This window comes from Cebidichthys violaceus, unplaced genomic scaffold (assembly GCF_023349555.1).
Source record: "Cebidichthys violaceus isolate CVI_PGR_0920_01 unplaced genomic scaffold, fCebVio1.0.p SCAF_28, whole genome shotgun sequence".
NCBI lineage: Eukaryota > Metazoa > Chordata > Actinopteri > Perciformes > Stichaeidae > Cebidichthys > Cebidichthys violaceus.
In genome coordinates, this window is record NW_027176461.1 from 1,262,021 (window position 1) to 1,286,939 (window position 24,919).

The 24,919-nt window shown below is 41.5% G+C and overlaps 2 protein-coding genes across 4 annotated transcripts in view; one reads left to right on the forward strand and one right to left on the reverse strand.

Annotated features, from left to right (window-relative positions):
* sash1b (SAM and SH3 domain containing 1b) overlaps nucleotides 1-19,189 on the forward strand; it is a 45,392-nt gene extending 26,203 nt beyond the window's left edge. The window contains exons 3-20 of one of the 3 annotated variants that reach the window (XM_068721531.1): nucleotides 6,449-6,577; nucleotides 6,853-6,903; nucleotides 7,374-7,423; nucleotides 9,314-9,354; nucleotides 9,746-9,832; nucleotides 10,008-10,120; nucleotides 10,291-10,392; nucleotides 11,593-11,725; nucleotides 12,344-12,744; nucleotides 13,315-13,389; nucleotides 13,488-13,628; nucleotides 13,731-13,863; nucleotides 14,175-14,344; nucleotides 14,438-14,644; nucleotides 15,076-15,226; nucleotides 15,705-15,836; nucleotides 17,098-17,475; nucleotides 17,507-19,189. In XM_068721531.1, coding sequence (XP_068577632.1) covers nucleotides 6,449-6,577; nucleotides 6,853-6,903; nucleotides 7,374-7,423; nucleotides 9,314-9,354; nucleotides 9,746-9,832; nucleotides 10,008-10,120; nucleotides 10,291-10,392; nucleotides 11,593-11,725; nucleotides 12,344-12,744; nucleotides 13,315-13,389; nucleotides 13,488-13,628; nucleotides 13,731-13,863; nucleotides 14,175-14,344; nucleotides 14,438-14,644; nucleotides 15,076-15,226; nucleotides 15,705-15,836; nucleotides 17,098-17,475; nucleotides 17,507-17,973 — 2,961 coding nt within the window. In that variant the 3' untranslated portion in view covers nucleotides 17,974-19,189. Of the gene's footprint in view, nucleotides 1-6,448; nucleotides 6,578-6,852; nucleotides 6,904-7,373; nucleotides 7,424-9,313; nucleotides 9,355-9,745; nucleotides 9,833-10,007; nucleotides 10,121-10,290; nucleotides 10,393-11,592; nucleotides 11,726-12,343; nucleotides 12,745-13,314; nucleotides 13,390-13,487; nucleotides 13,629-13,730; nucleotides 13,864-14,174; nucleotides 14,345-14,437; nucleotides 14,645-15,075; nucleotides 15,236-15,704; nucleotides 16,975-17,097 lie in introns of those variants that run through there. The other 2 variants (XM_068721529.1, XM_068721530.1) reach the window with 2 other exon arrangements.
* Nucleotides 19,027-22,629, reverse strand: ddo (D-aspartate oxidase). The gene is made up of 5 exons (XM_068721532.1): nucleotides 22,520-22,629; nucleotides 20,776-20,981; nucleotides 20,466-20,574; nucleotides 20,199-20,375; nucleotides 19,027-20,030 (listed from the first exon to the last, which is right to left on the reverse strand). Exons 2-5 carry the CDS (start codon nucleotides 20,945-20,947, stop codon nucleotides 19,472-19,474), a joined length of 1,017 nt encoding a protein of 338 aa, XP_068577633.1. The 5' UTR covers nucleotides 20,948-20,981; nucleotides 22,520-22,629; the 3' UTR covers nucleotides 19,027-19,471.
* Between the last annotated feature and the right edge of the window lie 2,290 nt (nucleotides 22,630-24,919).

A 24,919-nucleotide genomic window follows, 5' to 3' on the forward strand; every position in this document is an offset into this window, starting at 1 on the left:
GATCTTACGCTGCATGATTGACGGCTGCCATTGAATCCTGTGTTGTGTCTCACAGGAGGATCAGTGGATGTAGTGGCCTTGTGAGGGGTGAAGCTGCCGCACTGATCATGTAGCCGGAGACGGTATCGCGGCACAGTCACACGAGGATAATTACCCAAAGCACAGGGGTGAAGGGCAGATGAAATGATTTCAGCACCTCTGAATTAAACATGCTCCAAGGAATACTAACAATCCACAGGCTGCTTCAGTGCAAACCCAGAACCATTCAAAGAGCCTTTTACAACTGAGGTAAACAGATGGTCTTTCTTGGTGTCAATTGAGTTGAATTTTAAAGGGAGGTCCATATATGTTTTCAGCACGACTAAATTAAACATGCTCTAAGGAATAATGGGAACAATCTACAGGCTGACCCACTACAAAACCCACTGCCATGCAGAGGGGATTCAATACACACAAAGTAATTTAACTGAAATTTAAATGGGATGACTCTCTATTTCATCTCTTCACTGCTGTGTTAAACATGCTCCAAGGAACAGGGACAATCCAGAAGCTGCTTCAAAACAAGCAAAATGCGATCCGCAGAATGCTTTTGCAGTAATGTATTATACATATTTCCAAATGTGAATAGTGTTTTCAGATAATGTTTCAAATCCCAAATCAGATTTGCAAGATTTAGTGCGGTAGACAAAAGGTTTGTTTCCGGGCCTGTCGTCTGCCCTCCTAATCTTCTTTGGAGTTTCACATGTATCTTCTTTTAATCTGCACCTCTGGCTGGTTTCCCCTTGAATCTGTATTTATTGCTGCACACCAGAAGACAACAATGCAGTTATTAATTCACTTTTGTTTTGGTGCTTTTGAGTGTGTGCTATCACTGTACCTTCTTTCAAGGTGAAAACCCAGTTTGTGGCCCTTTCTGTTCCGTCTACCTGCCATCCAGAACGAGGGCATGAGAAATCTCCTGTGCAGTCTTTTGTCTGTGTCAACAGTGGGAGTTATTTGCTCAGTGGCTGACGGGGTGAGAGCCGAGCTGTGTACTGCAGACCTTGCTAATGCAGTTCAAACAAGACGAGGTGCTTTGTATGCAAAGTGTGCATCTGTGACTGACGGCGTGTGTGTCACAGTGGAACCCTTCCTATCACCCCTTCATTTGAGACTTGTCAGAATCCACTTACCACTCAGACATGAATGGTTAAGCTCTTTCACTGATCCTCTTTTTTTTTCTCTCTTAAGGGGGTCCGGGGGCTGTCCTCAGGGCCCTTGGGTGTTCTGGAACAGCAGTAATTCTCACACATATGCACGCACACATGTCAGAGATCTGTTACATGTCACAGCTGGCACATGGAACTCTATTGAGCTGATTTTTGTGTTTTCCCTTAGATTGAAGGATTACATTACTACATGGATTTAGACATTTCTGGAGCACTTTATCTTATGAAAACATTTCAGAAACGGGCTTAAAAAAAGGCTGCTACTTTAAATTTTCTAAAACATAAAATAAGTGTTATATTATTTAAAATATTTTTGGGTCTATTAACAATCGACCCACAATTTTCCCACTGTAGCGGTTTGTTTTTTAGTTAAAAAAATAAGTTGAGGCTTGTTTGATTCTAGTTTCAGTTGTTTAAATGTATAAACTTCAGTTGAATGATTTCATGGCTTTCCATAGTTTAAAAAAAATGGCCGCTAGTAACCCATCTAAAACCTCCCTGGATAATCTGTAACATGCAGTCACTAAACAAAGACTGGTGTCATGATGTTTTACCTTAGATCTTAAGCCAGAGTTTGTGTTCTAGCCATCACAAATGCTCCATGCGATATGATACTGAGGCCATGGTCCTGATCATATGCGCTAGTCTTTCCACAGACGCACAAATTGTGACTCTCACTCTATTGAGAGCAGACTGGTCTCCCCGGGGATCAAAGCTCAGGTGAGTGCTCGGGCGTTCCGGGTTGGCACCGACAAAATCCGGAGACTTGACGTTGATGGAAAAGAAGCTGGCTGTCGTCTATCTCCGGCTCCCCCTGTGCTCCGAGGTGACGAGCAGCCCGCCGCTGTGCAGCCAGGCGGAAAATTCCCCTTTCTGGTGTGAGTCGCCATGGCCCTTTGGCACTGCGCGCGGAACGTAGCCCTCCACCATCCTCACCATCCATCTGCAGCTCAGAATAATCTGTACCCTCCTGCCGCAGATCTGACACTGGTATTGTAACCTCCTGCTGCTGCTCACTGCTCTGGAGTCAGTGGTCGGTCGCTGAAGATGAAGATTAGAGGCAGTAAGGTCATGATTGGACAAAGATGCTGAGGGTTATTTCTCCACACATAATCTCAATGACTGACACTACAATCAAAACGAGGTTCACCAACCAGATACTTAAAGCCGGATATGTGAGGATGCTCTTGTTGATATGTAGACGCAGAGGAGGAAAATCCCATCATGCTTCTTCTGGATCTGCTTCCACTTCTACAACAATCAGTTACAAGTTGACTTTAATATTCAGTAGTTTATTAGGGCTCAGAGAACGTTTTGGCATCACTGCACTTTCTTTATTGCCTGATCTCGGACAGAATTGTCAACTTCTTGCACTCCATTTCCATCTTCAGTCAACTTTGTTGAAAGGTCAGGACCAGGCAACTTTTTTTTTTTTTTTTTTTTTAGGTTGAGAGGGAAATATTTAGTTTTCGCTTTAATAATTCCAATTTCAACTCACTATCATTCCCCTCAGCTCTCTAGCGATGGCGAGTTGGTGACGTAGAGTAGATATTTGCTGCCACCTGCTGGTGGACAGACTGCTAGTGTTAAAAAAAGATGTAAGGTACCAAAAGCCTGATTAACACTTAAGACACTTGTTTCTATGATGTAGAATAGACCTGCTTGTTTGTTATATTATATTTGACTTGATATTAGCATTTTTATAAAAGATGGGGACAAGGAAGATGAAAGCAAGTAAGCCTTTCATGTTAGTTGAAGTGTAATTTCGCTTGTTGCCAGTGTTAGATATGTATTTTAGCGTACTTCTACCAGCATGCTCTTTTGCATGCCCATGTTTATTTGTGTCACACATGCAATGTACACAAACGATGTCATGTCATCCTTTATCATTCATTGATAAATACCCATAGATCAACTTGATGGACTAATTATGAAGAGCTGATGTGTTAGAATAGTGGTGCACTGTTGTACCCAAAAGGTGTTAGAAGAAGTTGCTCCCCGTTTGGTTTGTGGCATGCAAGCACACAAGGACACACGTGTGCTGGATCACCCATTCAAGGCAACACACACCTTTGCTGCTGTAACTGTGTTCCTCTGGTCGACAGTTTGTGGCGATGACGTGACGAAACAGCGCTGAAAACAGGAAAGAAGCAAGGAAGGAAAAGCATTTACATGTAATGTAACTTTTGGTTGTTTCCAAGAAAACTCCACATATGTTGAAATAAATACCTCTTGAAAACAACAATTTAATAATATACAATTAAATGAATTGTGTGACGATATATGGTTTACAGACTGTAAGTCTGTGGTCAGAGAGCCTCCATATCAGCAGAGGGAGACATATCTGTCCAATATTCCACATTTCATATAAGAACCAGACCCCTCGGTCTGAAGCAGCTGCAGACATAAACATGCAGGCAAACTCTCATACACTAAGAGGTGGTGGTTTATTTGAACATGTGAGTCAGTCAGTCCCTGTGGGCCGCAGCTGGAGAGAGCAGAGCGCCCCACCCAGCAGCACCGACGTCATGTGTGGTTGCAACTCCCCCAACCTCCCCTCAACCAAAGCTCCCTCTGCTTTATGCGTGCCGGACACCCCTCCCCTTCTCCTCAGGATGTATTGTCCTCCACTCACTGAGCTGAGTTAACTTTCAAAACGGTGCCTTTCACTCACAGCAGTGCGGTGGAACTGAAGAGCAACTAGTGCTGGGTAGCTACTGTTGGCAGCCAGATGCCCGTCTGTGGTGAGTGTATTTTTATGTTTGCACTGGAATGTGGTCCCATGGTTAGAGCTGGTAGCTTACTGTAGATTCATAGGGGGGACAATTTAATTTATATGTTTCAAAAGACAACGTGGTGTAATGTGTGTGTGTGGATCTTTCCCTGTTCGGTTGTTTGCTTTTTGCGGTTAATGAAGACTTTCATTTAATAGAAAAGCATAAACAAGTCGGTGCCTGTTCTCGTGATCTTTTGAAACATCTCTCAATGCACTGTTTAAGACACAGATATAATAGTCTATCATAGTCAGTGACATAGAACATGACGTCTGCTGAACTAGAATCTCACTGTGACATTAAATAAGAAAGAAGTTGTTGGATTGAACAGATCAATAACAAGCGCATGTGTTAAGGATTTCTAAGGTTATTTATTCAACGTGGGAAAAATCTTTTTGAAATAAGTACGTCAAATGGGATGTAAACGTACAAACTTTTCAGTTGATCTGGTTTTACTAAGCTCTTTTTAGCACGATGTTGCTGTGTTACATCGGTCTGATGTTACTGACAAACCTGATGTAGGTCGAAATGGAGTTTACTTAACTTTACTCTGAGGACATTTATCATCAGAGAAGTTGTCCGTCATGGTGTTATTTGAATGATCTGATCCTCTTATTATTGACTTTTCTCAGTGATACGAATCATTTACTGATGACCCAGGTCTGGTTTCCTAAAATGGTGAGACAAGACAGAGGAACTGTAAAAACACTCATTAGACACTCTGGGCCCTGGGGGCACGTGGATCTTTTGTCTGCCTATGAGATGCTCAGCGCCTGAGAAATGTGACACCACACTCTCCTTTTCAAGCCTCTGTGGTTGATGTCTCATGCTGCAGTTTTGGCTTGGAGACCCATTAATTAGGAAGCACGGAAATATAAAGCAACATTTTCCTCCAAAAACCCATATTGTAAGAATTGTCGGCAGGAGAATGGAATTCATATTGTTTATTAGTTAACGTTCGTGTGTAACGGCGATGTGTATACATGCAGCGTGTCTAATAAGCACTCGGGGGGCAATGCTATATCATGTGGCTGGGTCACAATAGGCTGTTTATGTGGATCCGTGGCAGTCTGAGGCAAAGGAGCGACTGCAGCCAGGCACAGCTCAGAGCTTCTCAGTTGGCCCCGGCCTCGTCTCTTGACTGTATGAAAAGCAGCCAGATTTTCAGGCCGTTCTCGACCCGGGGGCATGTCACCAAATGAATGGCCCTCTTTTCTGGACAGTTGAGCCAGTCACAGTCTATCATGCCACGAGACAAGTGAGCCCACAGTATTACTTTTCACTGCAGAGGACTGTTTTCAGCGGGCACATTTGCATACCCTCAGGGTGAAGCATAATTGAAGCATAATAATAATTGTAATAATCATGTGTGAAACAGTTTATGGATATAGTGGAGGGCTATTATCAGACACAGCTTGTATTCGTCTGTCCAGTCTTAACCGGTGACTTCTCGCATGTTGTCTTTTAATATTGTAATTGTTTAATTATCTTTAGTTATTTTTACAAGTCATGAATGATTCAAACCATCTCACTGCTCTGCACTAACTGTATGATAGAAGTTTGTATTAACTTGGTGGGAGGAAATAGTAATAAAACACTTTGTTTGCAGTGCTGATGTCAAACAACATCCAGGCTGCATTTTGTTTCCTCCAACATATTGCAAATGAAAATGAGTTGCGTATGAATATGACACTTGGAGCAACGTGGCTGCAGGCTTCTGCACTTTATTTAGACAGTCAACTCAATTTGATCAACAAAGGTAGTGTTGTTGAGGGTTGCTCCTGCACTCGGTCTTCACTGAAATAGACCAAATATGTGTGTTTTACAGTTATCTGGTTCAAAACTATGGTTAATCCACTGACGAGGAAACCAGCCCCAAGTGTTGATTGTGGTCCAAAAGGTCACCAAGTCATAAAACTCAGCAAAACTTCTCCGAAATGATTTATTTCTCCCACATGGCATATAATTCCAGGTAACACAATTGTAGGAAACTAAAAAGTGCTGCATCCAGGAGGGCAAAGAGTCATCTGACTGAGTGACTCTTCTACTTGTGATTTATGGTCGACTGAACCGTGGCCTCTTGAGTTGACTCTTGACGACTGTTGGAGAGCTGAGTGAGAGTCGTAGCTGCGTCATTCCATGCTTCCTCTGGCTGGGGGGGGGGGTCAGGTCTGAGGAGGTGGAAGGGGTCGCTGGGCAGGAAGACAACCAACTGAAGACGGGGGCAATATATCACAGCTGGATGTCTCTGATACATTAACACTCCTGGTGCTTTATCTCAGTGTTTCCTGGCTGTTTGTTTTGCTGGTGACCGTCCTAAAGCTTGAAACAATGGATTGAACCGTCACAGTGGTCATTGTATACAGTGTTTGCCTGCCGTCTGGCATTAACCTCTGCTGGTTGTCGTTTTCCTGTTCTGGTGTGTGGTCATATCTGAGTGTTTAAATGCCTCTTTATCTCCTTCAGGATGGCTCGGTGGGGAACCTTGACGACCTGGTTCACGAGTATTCTCAGTATTACGGCACCTCCCTCAGTGACGTGTGTGAAAGGATGGAGGAGCTACGGAAACGCAAAGTAGTGCAAGATGCAGAGATGGTAAACAAGTGTATCAGTCTTTTCTTATCAGTTTAAACCTTAGGTCATAAAAAAAGTAACATATCAGCATTAAATATTTTCTGAATATGAGATTCAGATTTGTTCACACACCTGTTGGTAGTGCAGTAACTGCAAAGACCTGTGACACATAACTGTTTACCGGTGTTTATCCGTAATGTGGGCAGGCCAATGCAGCCGGATGAATATAATTTCTATTTCTGTGTTATGATGACACTATAATTTACTCTTCCGCTTCCCCTGCCTGTGTGCTTCAGGGAACAGTTGACTCAGCGGCCACATCATTGCAGCTCCGCTCTCAGATCCAGGTGAGTGTCCAGCTCGCAGTGTGTCAGACCCCAGGAGAAGGCAACTTCCTGCTGCCTGCGTGTGTCAGCAGACAGGCTGATAAAGAGGCAGTGGAATGGCCTTGTCATTATTATCCTGAGCGAAGAAAACTAATTTGACTGACTGGGATGCAGAGAGCCGGCCTTGAGACTGTCTTCTAATGTTCGGGAGTAGTTTCTAAAAAATGTGACTAGCGGTTTGTTGCTACTAAATTACAAGGTTTATATTTCAAAAGTGCAACAAATTACAAATAAATGAATACCTGAAATTCCTCTTTTCTTAACCCTTAATTGCAGTTGATTCAGTCCGTATAAGCTATTTTGTCATCATTTTAAATAACTTGTTGCTTAGGGAAGAAAACTAACTACAAATTTGACTTTTAAAACCAATTGTTAATTGACCCATTACTGCGGTACTGTATTTAAATTGACGTTTTTTTCATCTCCATAAGGAATCCCTTGGACTCAGCAGCACCACGTCCACACCAGAGACTGAAAGAAAGTAAGAAAAATCCCAATAATAACTTCTTTTTTTTTTTTTTTTAAGTTGGAAATCCACAATTTCAGTATTTTAATGTTTCTTTTGGCACCAGAAAGGCTCAGCATCCTTGACTGTCTAGTGTGAAGCATAAGTAAGAACAGGAACAGACCAGTACATTTTGTAATAGATATTGACAAATATGGCTGTGACTATTATTTTGTCCAGATAGTGTGTATTGTTGTGGCTTTACAGACAACACTACAATCATTTAATATAAGTCATATCACTTTTGGAAGCTGAACTGCGATGACTCCTCCTGTATTATCTGTGTCACTGTGAGGAGACTAATCTTTCCTCTGCTTCCTGGTGCCCTCCAGTCACATTTATGAAGCATTCCTGTCTCCCCTATAAACGTCCTTCCTTCTCTCCATTGTTTCTTTTGAGGGATTTCAAAGATTAGTCATATGTTATCATGAATAAATAGTGATGACTAAAGATAAAGCTTGATTTGATTAAGCTTGTTGAAATTGAGCAATATCCTTTTTTTTTTTCTTTTTTTTTATGGATTTTGTTATAGTAAGAAACAGGCATGTATAATAAAGAACGCATTAATTGAAAACATACACTGCCCCCTAGTGGGACAAGTACATGACAATGCTGGAAACATCAGCATCAGAAACACATTTTAAAAACTTAACAGTATTACTTTTACTCTAAAGTCATTCAACTTTCATTTCAAGTGATTGATTTTCATGCTGAAATATTTCAACTATTTACTCTCTCCACATAGTTTTTACTGAAGAATTTGAAAGGGGGAGAAGTGTGCTGATGTCTCATGCTACAACTCTTTTGAATATTATGGTGTTTTGCTTTTGTGGATTGTTATAAAAATGAATTGTTCTTGGAGCAGTTTCATGGTCCTTTTGAAGAAAATTAAATTAATATGGGTTTTTGACACGTGTATAGATGGTTTCATTTGGCTATGTTTAAGATTTAATCATGCAAAAATATATTTAGTGAATACTCTAGAGACACTGACTATGTCTTTACTGAAAACTAGACTAATAACATTTTCTACGTGGATAAACAGCTGCTTAAGACAAGGACAAGGAAGTGTCAGCAAAATGAATAATACTAATATAAAATAATTAGGATATGATTAGGATATTTAACCAAACATGAACAAAATATGTAAATTGCACTGAGTTGGTCAGACATGTTTAGTAGCTGTGTTCAGAGATGAACCTCTAACACTTCAGCAGAGAACAATACGACCACTGATAACTCATTTACAAAATATAAAGTTCAGGTGTGATCTGCAAACTTATACTCTGATCCAACACCAGCAACAAGTGTCAACTGACAGAGAGACTGTTGGAGAGAGACAGTTATAGGCGAGCACACACACACACACACACACACACACACACACACACACACACACACACACACACACAGACAGAGACACAGAGAGAGAGAGAGAGAGAGAGAGAGAGAGAGAGAGAGAGAAGGAGGGTGAAAGTGTGCAGGGAATGCAGAGGCCACGTTAGCGCTGCTGCTGCAAAACCCTGACTGGACATGAAAAAGGATCCATTGTTCCTGCGATGGCCGTAGAGCACTGACCTCTGTTCATCAGCCAAGAGCAGCCAGTCTTTTTCATCTGTTATGACTTCTTTGATTTCCCTTTACTGAGATGCTAGTGTCATGAGGAATAGTGCGCTTTTGTGAATTTTTTTTTTTTGTTTTGAATCTGACGCAAGTGGAGAGGATAAAAAGACAAGTTCAGGGAGATGGTGGGATAGCGGGAAATAATGAAGAAAATAACTTTAACAAACAGGTACTGTTCTGGTCAGGGCTTTCACTCCTCGTTTGAACGCTTCACATGAAGTAAATATTTTGTTTGGTTTGCAGGTTACCTGTGCACAAATCTAGCTCTGATGACGGATCAGGAGGTAAGTTGTAGTTTTTTATGCATTTTTATTAAGTGCATTGTATATTTTATTCTTCATTGAAATATATTTTCACAACCTTTTTACACTCGACTAAGCCTCCAGAAAAACTACTTTTAAAAAATGTTTTTATTTGTGGTTGGAGGTGATTTTAATCCAGCATATTTCTTCTTTGGTGGTAGTAATGACGATGAGTGACTCTATTTAAACAAACACCTTTATGTTTGTATTATGAGTATATTGTAACAGGGCATAACTTAATACTTAGTTTGTTAATTCAATTCAGGTACTGGAGTTATTAATTGTTTACCTATAATTTGGATATTATAGGTAAACGATATATGTTTCTATTTTTTCTCTGCACTAAATGAAACTGAATTGTTGTACTGTATAGGAAAATGGGATGGAAAGAAAAAGAGCAAGTCTTTTTGGCAGAGTTTTCGAAAGTCACAGAAAGGAGTGTTGCGTCAGATTTCAAAAGGTATGTTCAGTCAATAACACAGAAGAAGGGAATGATATATATGCAGGATTGCTCATCAACATATGCACGTCTTTTTGTCATGCGACATTCATGATTTAGTATTGATGAAATCCCTAATTAAAGCAGTCGGTTGTGTTTCGTCCTGTCAGCTGACATCTCTACTTTTACTTGACAGGTGATGACGTTGGTTTTGTGGCCAGTGAAATCACCATGAGTGATGAAGAGCGTATCCAGCTGATGATGATGGTGAAGGAGAATATGATCTCGATAGAGGAAGCCTTGGCACGGGTATGTCATGCGTCCCAAAACTCTCCTCACCTCACAGATGCTGTGTTTTCTTCTTTTAATCAACTTTGACAATCTGCTGTGGTTAACAGCATGTTCAGCTTTGTGAAAGAAATAACGTTTTAATGTAGGCATATGGTAAAAACATTGTTTGTTGTTGTCTTTTTCTGCAGCTGAAGGAGTTTGAAGTACAAAACAAACAGACGTGCCGGTCCGATCCCACAGAATGGACCGATCCCTCCAGCCTCACCACAAATGAGTCATTCAACTGCAACGTAAGTCTCTAAGCTCCCAGTCTGAGGACATCTTAGTCGCTTTTTAACGTTGAATCGCAACTTCAGGCAGTGTGTTGTGCGTGAGGGCCTCTGATCTACCAGTGCCAAGGCTGTGCTGAGCTGTTGACAGTGCCTCTCTCTTTCCCTCTGTCCCTGTCCTGGCGATGAACCGGGGCCCCTCTAAAGCCCTTCAGCTCAGGGCCCTCTCCCAACTGCAGTGCACTGGGCAGACTTCTATTCATCACTGTCAAAGCGCTAACCCCCTATTGTGCTGCAGTGAGCGGCTGGATTCCGCACAGTGCCTGGTTATGCAGGCCACAGCTCTTTTATGCATGGGTGAGGTGATTAGGGGCTCAGGTTCAGGGTACATTTTTCAGGTTGGTCTGGATGGCCTGACTATTTCTCTTTGGTGTGTGTGTGTGTGTGTGTGTGTGTGTGTGTGTGTGTGTGTGTGTGTGTGTGTGTGTGTGTGTGTGTGTGTGTGTCTTACTTTCTCTTTCTGTGTCATGGTTGCACGTCTGTTACCCCCTCCCCTGTTGTTCTTTGTTAATTATAGACCGTCTCTACTTGCATTGAGTTGTTGCTGTGTATTTAAAATCTGCTTTCATTTAGTCTTTTGACGTCTATTCTGGGATGTACATACCGCTCATGTTTTGGTCAGCAGCCTAAAAAACCCTCAACATCTGTGACCCGAGTCTTCAAACGCACCACCGACTTTTTCACTAACCATCATTTCATTTGAAGGTTGTTAAGGTGATTTCCAATCGACTAGCTTTTTGTTTTCCCACGAATAGAAAGCCTTTTCTAGTGCATTGTGATGCAGAGCATATGGGGCAGCTGTTAACATGGGCTTCAGTGTCATCACTGTGGTTTTCAATCACATGTTTATATTAAGCTACATGTCGCTTCTACAGAATGCTCAGCGGGTAGCATCTACATGCACACAGCTTATATACCTTATTGTTTAATACAAGTTACTAGAAGAAGAGAACAATTATTTCAATATATCTTGTAATGTGTGAGCTCATGTACTACATCTAAGTATAAAAACAGTAAAGGTGTCAAGTAATACCTTCTTTCATATCCAGAATAATTGGCCTTACAACTGGTAACAGTCCACTATGTACGTTGTGTTATTTTACTGTAACTCTCTGGTAAATGTTTTCTGTGCTTAAGATTCTCTCTGGTCTCTTCTATCAGCCTTGTGACCTGTCAGACAATGAACAAGAGGAATCTGTGACATTCAGGAGACTCCACAAACTGGTCAACTCAACCCGGAAGGTGAAGAAGAAGCTGATCAGAATTGATGAGTCTAAGAGGCCTGGAGCAGAGGGTACTGAAACCATCTGACTTTCTCTCATGAAGCCCAAGTCGATGTGGCAGCCATCGTAGTGTTTTGAGTCTTTGTAGAAACTTCTCACTGTCCTATGTGATGCTACTTGATCAAAAGTGCAAGTGAAGTTGTAGTTTTTTTTTTTATGCAGGTGAAATTCTGTTTCTATAAGTGCAGCCAAGATGTAAAAACTACCAGGTGTTCACAGTAAAAACATACTATGTTTATAAAGAGGAACGCCACAATTCTGAATGTGACGCAGAGTCTAGAGAAAATATCAGTAATTGTGCCCGATCTAATTATTGTTTGACTAAGGATCTGTGCTGCAATAACAGTATTTACTGTGTGTTTTCTCCAGTTGTGTAGTCTGTGTGAATATGTGTTCTGAAGAATGTGCTTCTTTTTTTTCCTCAACATGTACATTTTGAAATTGGCCTGCTGGAAAAGCCTCTGAAACAGCTTGTAGACTATTGGACACTGCAACACAACATAAGAAAACACATTAAAACTGAGGACAATACAGTGATACCTGATGTTTTAAAAAAAAAAAAACATTTTACTTTAATATGTTGACATTGTATTTTTACCTTCCTCCATTCTCCTCTCTTTACCCTCCAGAGGGTTTAATGATAGATGGTCTTGCTTTTGGAGATGCCAGCGCCTCACTGTACTCAGGTGTGCAGAAGAAGCTTGCAGTTTGCCCCGTGGACTCCCTGGCTTCAGCTCTGCAGGACCAGCTCTCCTATGACAGGGACTCCGACAGCCTGACCACCTCCCCCTCCTCCAGCAGCCTGGACACCTGCAGCAGCCAGAAGATCTTCCAGGCCTTTAGAAAGTCAGGTGGAAGCCCTGTTCATCAGGAGACAAGTGTAGCAGAGGAGGTGAGGGAGGCCGGTGAAGGCAGTGGCTCTTCCTTTTCTGAAATGGAGGGTTGCAATAGTGAGGAAGCCAAAATCGCTCGCTCTGTGACCGATGGAGAGCTCCGTCACCGGATCCTCAGCCCGCTCAGCCAGCATGGGGTAAGTAGCGAGTTCATAGCAGCCTTTGTTAAGAGATTGGTGAGATTGTTATTTGGCAAGTGATGCATGTTTAAAGCTGCTGTACTGAATTAATATATTCTGCAGTTGTCACATCAACTCCAAACCAAACTGATATCCATCAACATTATGAAACCCTGCATGCACTGTTCCAGCTTCTGAGCTGATGCTCGTTAAATGTTAACATAGTCCAAACCATATTTAGAGTCAGTGATAGGTGACTACTTCAGTAAATAACAGAGGCCATCCTGTACTTTTTTAATAATACTGTCAACTGTTTTCTTTCTAATTGGTGAGTTTCACAAAACAGTCAGTGGTTCTGAGAAAATGTTTGTATTTTCCCCTCGTGGTATCTGTGGTGAACCTGACCTGCTGCAGGAACGTATATGCCCCATGTTGCATCTCAAAAATAATTCAAATTGTAGAAAAAGTGATGCAACAGGTGGCTGGATGAATGCTTTTAAAAAAGTAATTTTACTCAGCAAGGGAACCCCCAACTTCACTTACATCTCTACTTATGAGTGTCCTGGTTTTGTTGTTTGTTTGATACAGAGAGCTTGTAGCTTCGGAGGTTTTGACTTGACGAACCGCTCACTGCATGCGGTCATCTCTAACAACGACAACATCGTACGTAGCTCTTCTTTCTTCCTGAATTTTCATACACTGGATCAAAATAAATAGTTTGTTTATTTTCCTATTTTCTGCTTTTTGTGTATGTGCATTAGAATAAAGACGGAGATGGTGTGAGGGATCCCATTAAGTCTCCAACAACATCCCGTATCTCCCTCGGCAAAAAAGTCAAGTCTGTGAGAGAAACGATGAGGAAACACATATCGAAGAGATACCACTGTTCTCTCTCTGAACAGGTACGTACAGTCAGTATAGTGCAGCAGCATCTGTCAGCGTTACTAGTTAATGTCGTGAAGATTTTGAAGCATAGGTAATATTTTCTTTCTTTTGTGTCCTAGTCAAGCCCGGACCGCATATGCAGCTGCCCTCACTCGCCTCAGACGGACTCTGACTCTTTAGAGAAACCCAAACTGAAGCCCGGAGGCTCTGTGGAAAGCCTGAGGAGTTCCCTCAGCGGACAAAGTTCCATGAGTAAGTCTGTGTGTTTACAGTGTGTATGTGCCGGATCTGGGTGTGCTGCAAATAATTCTCAGTGTTTGTTTTAAGTTGACCTTGGAACACCAGGTGTGTGGTGTTTATCAGAAAAGTGTTTCATGGTCATTATTCGCGTTTGAGATAGTCTAAACTTCCTTGTCTTCTTGTATTTGTCTGTGTGGATAACTGTGTAACATCTGGCGCTTCAGTCAGATTCCAAGACATTCAAAATATTTTTCAAATACTAACAGAACCGTGCAGTCTTATGTCCTTGAAGTAGTTCATTTGTCTTTTTGTGGTTTGTGTAGGTGGTCAGACAGTGGGGACCACTGACTCCTCCAACAGCAACAGAGAGAGTGTGAAGTCTGAGGACGGGGAAGAGGATGAGCTGCCTTACCGCGGGCCCTTCTGTGGACGTGCTCTTGTTCATACTGACTTCACCCCCAGTCCCTACGACACAGACTCGCTCAAACTTAAGGTACGACCACGTTGTTATTTAGCCAGTGAATTACACGTCCTGTAGAGATGATATCTTATAAGAAACTCAAGCTCCGCTGGTCTCGTCTTGCAGAGTGGAGACGTCATCGATGTGATTAGTAAGCCTCCGATGGGTACATGGATGGGAATGCTCAAGGGTAAAGTCGGCACCTTCAAGTTCATTTATGTGGATGTCCTGAATGAAGAGGAGGTGAAGCCCAAAAAGACACGCAGGAGGAGGAAGGCCCGGCAACCCAAACCCACCTCTGTAGAGGAGCTCCTTGATCGCATCAACCTCAAAGTAATAATCCTCCTACTTGTTGCAATCAAAACAAGTACTGATGTTTTTAATATCCAGAAAACATGAAAATAATTGGTTCTAGTTGTGTTTAAAGAAATACTTTTCTTTTGCCGAGATTTGGATGAGGAGATTGATACCACTCTCAAGTCTCTGTGCTATATTTAAACCTAAAACCAGACGATGGTTAGCTTAGCTTACAGTAGCATGAATACTGGAAACAAGGAAAAAAAGATAGCCTTACTCTGCAAAAAACATTTACAATTTGAAAAATTGCAGAAAAATACTGATTGCTGAATCTTTGAGTTACATTTATTTCTCATCTACATGATTTTTTTTTGCAGTTCTAAAATTGTGCATGGTCAAATTAATACCGTCTATAGATTTATTTTTTTTTATTTACCTGTTTGCACATAATCCTCCTCTCTCCACAGGAGCATCTCCCCACATTCCTTTTTAACGGCTATGAGGATCTGGACACATTCAAGTTGTTGGAGGAGGAGGACCTGGATGAGCTGAACATCAGAGACCCCCAGCACAGAGCTGTGCTGCTCACCGCTGTGGAGCTGCTGCAAGAGTATGATGGTGGGTCAGGTAACCAACAGGGTGTTATATCTCACCTGAGCACTACATAAGACCCCAAACACATAAATATTATCACACATGTAGAGACACATTTGCCAAATTGGATAATATTCATTCAAGATTGAAATGTTAATACAAAATGTTTAATTCTTCCTCATAACAAAATAATCACTTAATAGTGAAAGGCTGGATTACATAAAACCCTGCAGTCACATTAGATTAATATATATATTACTATATATACTATATATGTCTGTGATGTATTTGTGAAGATTAGTTTCAACTTGTTTTGTCACTTATTTTGAGTCCTTCACCTCACAGTTTACAGTCCACAATTATAAGGAATCTCTTAATATGTCTGTTCTTGCTATCTTCAAAAGCACAACAGGCACACATCACAGGCTGTTCCCCAGCAGTTATCACTTGAGATCATAAGACGTGACTGTCTGCCCCCTGTTGGTGATGTTGTGCATTGCAGGAAGCAGCGACCCGGAGCGAGGCAGTCAGTCTGGAGGCTCACAGGAGAAGCTGCTGCTGGACAGGCGTGGACTCACGGGAGACTCCCCGCGGGACTCCGGCTGCTACGAGAGCAACGAGAACCTGGAGAACGGTAATGACAGCCTGAGTCGCCTGTGAACACTGCCCACCTTCTCCTCTGCCCTCTGTGGCCTCATCGTTCACTAGAAAGACCCGCGCTGTCTTCAGTCCTCCTTGATGCTCGAGCATTCAAAGCCACCAAATTCAGCTTTCATGCTCTTCTGGAAAGACTCCATCGTCACTTTTACTTCTGGTGCTTTTTTTTTTTTTCTTCTTCTTCTTCTTCAAGTCATACTCTCTTCTGTTCCTGCATGATTGAATCCAACTGTTTTGCGATCACCTTTTTGTCTGTTAAGGGCTTTTGAGAACCGACATATCTTGCCTTTCTTTATAAGCATGACATTCTCAATACAATATTCAAAAGGGGATAACACGAGGTTCTCTGTTATTATGAGACTATAAAGTTCACTTTCATCATATTGAACTGAGCAGTGACCTAAAGACATTTTTCACACCCTTGAACAAACTATATGTGGAGCAGCTTGTAGGTCTACTCACAAATAGATCTGCAGTTGAGTGGTGAGTTCGTTGTGCGGTGGTTTTTGCATTTGCTGAAAATGGTGACTGTTGAACCGACGTGAGAAGATTTACATAGTGCTAAAAAAAAGCTTTATCAGTAATTGCAGTACATATTTACTGTGAATGCTTGCTTTATTCATAGCTATATCATTCTTATTGTGGTTATTTGGTTTGGCTTAAGTCTTAAAATTGTCAAAGTGGGAAGAGTTGTGCTTAATGTAAATGAGGGTTCTTGTGAATGTCAAAAGGTGTGTATGTCAGATCAGCCACACGTGTACAGTGTATTTCTCTCAAGATTTTGCTGTTTGTGTGTATATTTTTTTAGCCCAGTAAAATATAATGTTGCGCAATATTTTATCATGTGCCTGAAAACTGCATAATGCAGAAGAATTAAAATATTTACTAAATAGTATAATTATACTTGTTAAAATATGGCATTTTGTGTAATTGTAAATGCACTAAAGTGTGGACTTAAAGCAACCTTTAATTTGGTTTAACACAGATTATGGTCAAAGTTAAACTCATTCTAACACTTCTGACAGAAGAGTGGCAAGTCTGAAGTCTTAGCATTTTCTAAAGTGTGCTCCTGTCAGGGTTGAGCGTGAGGAATAAATGCTCCATGCTTTACCAGTCTTGACTGCTTGCTTCTTTTCTTTCATTCGTTCAGCTCTGCTGTTTTTCCTCATTAAGTCAAATACATGTCACCACTGACCGGCACCTGCATGATCTGCACACACTTCACTTGTTTATTTCAGGAAGGGACAAAAAGACGTCTTCATCCATGAGCAGGTCCTCCTCCGGTTTTGAGTCAAGCCACCTCCCGTCCCCAGAGTACCCTGCGCCCCCCCAGACCCTGACCTCCACCAGCGCTAGTAAGACTTCACTCCAAAGTAAACCAGAATACCTGCTCTATATGTCATCACCACAAAGACCCCCGAAGAGCAGCGTTGGTCTCCTAAGCCCAGCAAAGGGGCATCTTCCCAGTGGAGTCACAGCTAGGAGTCTGAGCTGCACGGAGCTAAGAAGAAATCCAGCAGCTGATCTGCTGAGGCGGAGTGTCTCTCTGACCGTCCTCCACAGAATGCAGGAGGGAAAACTCATCCACCCTAAAAACTCAAACCTGACCCCCCAGCGTCAAGACTGAGGAGAGCAGACGGCACCAAGTAAATTCTCAAAAACATTGTGAGGTCCTGTTTCCGCCCTCCCAATCTTCAACCACATTATATAATGCTGTGCCCAGCACTTTGAGCACAGACACAGCAAATGTGTTTCCCCCTAAACAAGCAGAAATGACACAGAGCACACACTTACAGCTGCCACCCACAACTCCAGCAGAAAGGTCCAATCATCCTTTAACTACACCGTCCTTAACAAACCTACACCCAGAACTTGTACTCACAGAGACCGCCTGCATGTTCAACTACCCAAATCACATTTCGTCAAAGGACAAGTGGGGTCGTTCATTTTCGGCTAATTCTGAAGCCCGCCGGCTGAAAATGAAAAGAAATAAGACGACATCCATAAACTCAGTAGATCTGGGTTCCCTGAAAGAAGAAAGGCTCCAGGCCCACAGTATTGACCTGAAAATGAAGCCACTTTCTGACAGAGTATTGGCCTCAAAAGCACAGTGAACTGTTACTTTACAGATGTTAACTGCAGCTGTTGGATACTGATCATCTTAAAACCATGTTTTTGTTTTTCAGAATGTTTTAAAGGAGCAGTGTGTAGGATTTAGTGGCCTCTAGATGAAGTTGCAGATTGCAACCAACTGAATACCCCTCCACTCTCCCCTCATTTTGCAAGTGTTTTTGGAGAACTACGGTGGCCTTTAGGTAACTTAAAAATACGAAAGGCCCTCTCTAAAGCCAGTGTTTGGTTTGTCCGTTTTTGGACTACTGTAGAAACATGGCAATGCAACATGGCGGACTCCATGAAGAGGACCAGCTGCATATGTAGATATGAAGGGCTCTTTCTAAGGTAAACCCCCCCCCCCCCCCAAAATACATGATTTCTATTTTCAGGTGATTGCACACAATAGAAAACATAATTAATATCATATTACATTTCTGCCAATAGATGGGCCCAAAATCCAACACACTGGTCCTTTTTAAATGCATGTTATTTTTCCAAATAACTAATTATTTCTGAAAATGCAACCATGTATTTGTAGTGTGCCGTGAGGCATGTTCATCTGAGGTAAAAATGCAAGCAGAGAATTGTATCTTAGGTACATTTTTGCACAATGATGGCACAACAATAACCAGACGGTATAATACAATAGATATAAAGCGTTGTCACTTTCTTATAGGTTGATGTGGATTACACCCAACACAAATTTCCTTTTAGTTTCTTTCAAAATCCTGTTTTCAGTCTAGTAGAATTATTCCTGCCTCAGGTAACGTACCTAAAGAGTAGACAGTGTTAAGTTATGTTCATATTACTAACCTTTCTACACCTTTAGTCTGGTTCCAGTATGGTTGTTAATAAATTATTCATTGCTTAATTTATCTAAATGTAAGTAGTGATGACAACTAACATCACTGGAAAGTACTATATATCACAATGTAGCAGATATAGTAAACTATCAGCAGTTTTAAGGCACAGAAATATAATTTCCAGTGTTGAAACAAAGTTTAGCAATTTAAACGGTTGAACAATTGCATTCCACTCAGCAAGCATGTGTCTCAGATGTTAACAAGAGCTGTTTATTTCACATCAGTAAATTACATAGTGTTTTCCTGTTCATTGAAGTAGTAAAGGTTTCTTTCATATATTATTTGTAAAAATGCTAACAAGACTGTTGATCACTGTTCTACTTTCACATCAATAAATGTTGGTATATTTCAATTAAGTTCAGTACAGTAGATCTCTGTACTCGAAGGCAACAATTTAAAAAATTAAAAATCTGTATATATTACACTCATAACTAGTTCCAGTACAATTGTTCACCAAAATGTATTATTTTCACATACTTTTACACTCACAATCACACTATAAAATGTAAAACCTACAGCAAATTCTTAAGATTTAAGTTTTGATTAGTTGTCTGTCTTACTGCCAAGATGTCTTATTATTTCAAGATAAGTGTTATTGGCACAGATTAAAGCAGAATCTAGTGACAGACCTGGTTCACAGTTTAGCCTGTAGCGGCATTTCATGAAGGCACTGCCTTACCAGCCCCAGTGCGTCCAGGGCGGTTCCCCAGGCGAGGGTGACTCCGAAGCCTCCGTGGCCGTAGTTGTGGACCACGGGGACCCTGCGGCCCTGCAGCTGCACCACCTCCCTCTCCACCCTGGGGTTCCTCCTGCTCGGCCTCAGACCGACCCATTCGCTGAGAACTTTGGCTTTGCTGATGGACGGCTCCAGCCCGCCGCAGCGCTCCAGGATGCCCTTGGTGTCGCCCTCGTCCACTTGTAGTCGCCAGTCCCCCTCCTGCCTCGTGCCGCCTATGGTGACGCAGTGTATGCCGGGGAAGATGTAGGTCTTTCCATCTGCATCTCTGATGAAGTGCTTCAGCCAGGGGGCCTCCACCTTGAGGACCTGACCTCTGACGGGGTACGCCTTGTCGTCACCCACCAGCAGTTTGGAGCCCAAACCAGAGCAGTTGACAATGACATCATAGCTGTTGCTTAATTCCTGAAGACTGTTGACCTTCCTCTGTTCCACTAGACCTCCAGCCTTTCTGAACCTTTTACAAAACAAGAATTTATGTTTTATAAAGAGTGTCTTAAATATTCATCTCAGGTGAATCAAAATGTAAATTAAACTGCAATTATCTGTAAATTATTTGAGTTTGTTGGAAAAATGACGTAACACCTTTTGACCTGACCATGCGAGTTTAACATAGAAGACAAACCTTTTCTCGAGCCACGGCAGGTAGCTGGAACATTCACATTTAATGGTGGTGAACGCATGTCCAAACTTATGTTCTGGAAACCTTTTCAATTCACTGTCGGTCATGAATCGAAAGCCAATCACAGACTCTGACCAGAAGGGTTTCTTATCGGCTGGAACATCCTTGAAGATTTGCCAGCTGGAATAGAATCAAAACAAAGGACGCGAAACGATTATTTTAAAAGTGAGAACTCATCACTTTTTTATAGACCTGTATAACACTCGCTACCCAGAGCTCAGCATTACTCCAGCTTCCGGTGAGTGTTGGGATTGAGCAATATCCAACAGGTGATCAAAGCTGTTCTTGAACCAGCGTCTTTGTCTTTCCAAGGGAATATCTGATAGAGAAATGGAGTCAAATCAGTCATTTTCAACAAGCAAACCTGTGTGCTATGTATGTACATAGGATGAGAATAGATTATGAATTTATGATGAACATTACAAATTATCATCCTGGTAAATTTGTACTGACTGAGGAATATTGTAAAATATAACACAGTTGGTGTAATGCATTTTCTAAGAGGGAGATTGTTGCGTACCTGGAAACTTTGTAGGAAGCAGGATCCCAGCAGCTCCATCACTGGTGGTGTCTGGACTGAACTTTTCAGCCAGCAGAGTCACGGAGCAGAAAGGAAGAGCCTCAGCGACGCAGACGGCAGTGGAGAAGCCAATCACACCCGCTCCCACCACTACAACGCGGACACTTTTCATCCTGGACAGGCCTGCGTCTCAAACTGGAGGTAAACTGCAGGTAGAGAATTGTGTCACATGGTACCCGTTTGCTGCAAGACAACCTTTTGTAACGAAGAAGTTAATCAATGTTAACCTTAACTGACTTCACAGTCCAAGGATCACTTCATGTATTGTTATAATGCATAATATAACAGACATTGTAAATTGGACCGCTCCCCAGCTGCAGATCGTTCCAGCAGTTTTTAATCTTGTGTGATTTGACTTTTCTTTTATGTTAAATTGGGTCATTTTGTTGATGTTTCTATTCAACAATTATCCACAAGCAAAAAGACAGCATTGGCTTATTTTAATTATTTTTCTCTACCAAAGTAAAACAATGTAACAACGTAAGAATAGTAAATAAGAAAAAAAAATCAAGCATTTAAAACGTAAAAATGAAAAGTATTGTGTGACAAATGTACTTAAAGTGTCAAAAGTACTCATTTTTACAGCAGAATGGCCATTGTTTTATTATATATTATATTATTAAATTCCTCTTACTGATACATAAACGTGTAACTAAACATCTTAATGTTATAGCCGGAGCAGTTGTTTTCATATTCTGCTGAACAGTTCGATATGTACATATTTTATATAGTGATCATTCACAATGTGAAATCTGCACTAATAACTTTAGCTGTCAAATAAATATAGTGGAGTGAAAAGTACTATATTTCCATCATTACTTATGCTCAATTTTAAAGAGGCGTGAAAAATGAAAATATTCAAAAAATACAAATATTTTTTTAAGTGCAGAAAGCCTGACCGCTGTTAGTCAGTGAACTACACCGGACTTTGTATCATCCCAACACAACTCCTTACACCCGAATCATGAGATATAATATGCAATGTAATAACATGGACATTGTGTATTAGCCATGTACCTACAAGATCTGACATATGAAACCCCACCAAGACTGATCCCTCCCACGCTTTATGTTCCAATCTGATTTTGTGATTGTATACATTGTATATTGTATTTGCACCTTTATAACTGTTTTTGAGAATTTTGCGGCTGACAGTGTTACTGAAGAAAACTCCACCTGGCGTGCGTTGTTAGCGGCTGTTACTTGTAATGGTGATCACGATCTCAAGCTTCCAATGTATGTCAGTACTGTTTGTTTCTTCGGTCTTTAAGACGGACCCAAATTCGGGTCCGCTGTAGCATTTACCGTCCAAAAAAGTCCATTTATGCATGCATTTATGAATATGAAAAAAAATAAAAAAAATCCCCCAAACAATTCAAAATCTGGGTAAAACAATCTAAGACATTCTTACACACTCCAAACACCATTCTACACAAATAGTGTACGCAAATAAAAGATTTATCGCAAAATCACGTATTTCTAGCCATAACTCGCTCTTCTCCGAGTTAGCATAACAAAGCTAACGGTTAGCATAGGCAACCGATAGCAAAAAGCACGAGCATTCGACACAGATTCCAGAACTACCGTCAGATCGTCCCTCCGGTAAACCCTCACAAGGCTGTGAGCAAACAAACACCAGAAACACAATGCGTAATATCCTTCAAAATCATCCAAAGCTCCTTACCTTTTCGTTGTTCTGCTGTAAATCTCCGCTTATTTCCGTCAACAATATTTCTACATATTTCCGGTGCGTCGCTGAAATGTCCCCGTGTAGAAACACGGGCCTGTATAGCAAGGCGAGGGGGGGGGGGGGGGGGGTGTGCTCCATTTTCGGCAATGTGGTGCGCACGTTTCAGGTGACGCGCCACGGTTTTACTCCCTACTGGCGCAGAATCGATCACCGGCGATCGGCGCACAATGCATGCCGGGTAGATTTGCGTCCGACTTGCTGTGACGTCATGAAAACGTGGGCAACGTTAACCTCACGTGAGCGAGGCGGCCGCAGATTTCAGAGCCAGGCGCTGCAGAGTTGCTCTCCACCGACTGCATGACCCCAGGGCATGATGGGACTTGCTCTGACGTCATGAACACGTGGGCAACGATAACTTCACGAGAGCGAGGCGGCCGCAGGTTTTAGAGCCAGGCGCTGCAGTTGCTCTCCACCACTCATTCTGTGCAATGATGTGGCTGATAATAATAATATAAGGTTATTTATTTAGCATCTGTAAATAAATATATTTATTGAGAAAGCCTACATCCAACTTGATGTCAGCATTTGTTCAGTCAGAGCACTGAATGTGTCCATTGATTAACGATGATGGAATAGAATTGTTTCCTGGTATAATAGGCTGTGGGATTGTTGCAATGTGGTCTAACAATGGGAATGTCACATCCATCGACAGCACAGACTGTATTTGGAAATCCAGCTGTTTGAAAGTGTAACTGGGACGTGTGACGTGCTTCCCCTGTAGGCCACAACATGTGATGAGACAAATGTGTAGTGACCAGGGAACAGAAGGGATGGAGATGTGTTGAAAGTGTAGATTTTGAAATGTTGAATCTGTCTGCCACACCCCTATATGACTCCTGGTGAGACAGAGTCCACAGACACTGAACACTGTTACAGACAGGTCGTGTGGTTTGCTGTCTGTTCATGTAGTGTGGTCCCATGTAGTCATAAGGTCCTACTTAGCAAAGAAGAGACTCAAACTGACAAATATCAGTGATTATATTCAGCCTTGAAACGCTGTAGATAAGTCTTCCTCCTCTTGTCCTCTTGAGAGCCTGAAATGACTTCTGAAGTCAGAGCTCTGTCCAGAGGAACAACCTCCTCAACTAATGTGGTATTTTTGGAACCAACCTATAAGAAGAATAATGAAAATGATTCTTAACAGAATTCTAAAGAACTCTTTAACCATAGAGGGAGCAGTTATTGAATCATGAAAACCATGTTTCACCACAATGACATCCTTTTTATGAAATAATACAAATTGTATTAAATTACATTCCTTGATTATTCTACTGTTTTTAGTTTCCAGACCAGAGCCAGGGATCGAACCGCCGATCCTTTGATTGAAGAACGGCCCTGCTCTCCACTTAGCCACAGTCGCCTAAGATCAATTTGAGACTACGGCTGTGTTGGCGTCTAAAACCTTGTTGGGAAAACTGGATGTAATGCAAGCATGAAGAATATGTAGTGTTTAAGAAAAGCTTTAGTGACAAATGTTGGACACTTTTTCTGGAATATTTAGAGTCAACCAAACTAATAAATACAATTTGAGAAAATAATTAATTACTTTTGTATTTGTATATATATATACATTTGTATATACTTATCTTTATTTATTTACACACATATAGGTATATGTATGTGTGTATATATGTATATGTATTTATTTTCGTTCAGTTGTCGTATTAGTCCTTAGTCCACATTCCAGATCAGTGGTGGAGGTAATGCACCCGAAAGCTGTTTGCCAACCGCCATTAAAAAAACAAAAGAAGAAGAAGAAGCAGGCGGCTGAAAGCTGTCCGACTTGAACGCAGTTTTTTGTCACCGCCCCCTTCTTTTCCGCCTGCTCTCGTCTGCTTTCCAGGCGAGGCGCAGTTCATCTCGAACGAGCCTATTCTGTGGACTCAGATGCTTCTAAGGCGGGCCCATTGACTGAAATCGACCAACCATAGCCTGAGCTAGGAGACCTGGAGTGGAAGCCAGATGAGAAAATCCCATGGATGACAGACATAAACAGGCTCAGAGGATCCAGGCTCTCTAAATGATGCCAAACTGCTGCATATGATAGATTGAACACTATTAGTCATAAAAGAAGTGAAATATATAATTATATGCTATATGAAATTACAATGGAACAGCTGGAACCAAATGACATTTTGGTTGACCTCAACTGAAATCTCTGCACTCATACCTCTCCAGCTCTTGAATGCTTCACTTTATCAAAGAAAACATTGTGCAGAGAGACTCTCAACCCATTGGGCTATGATCTGGGAGAGGTTTGAGCTTTCAACTAAAGCAAAAAAATATCTTATCAAAATTGGATTAATTTATAATCGGAGATAAAGAATTTCAATT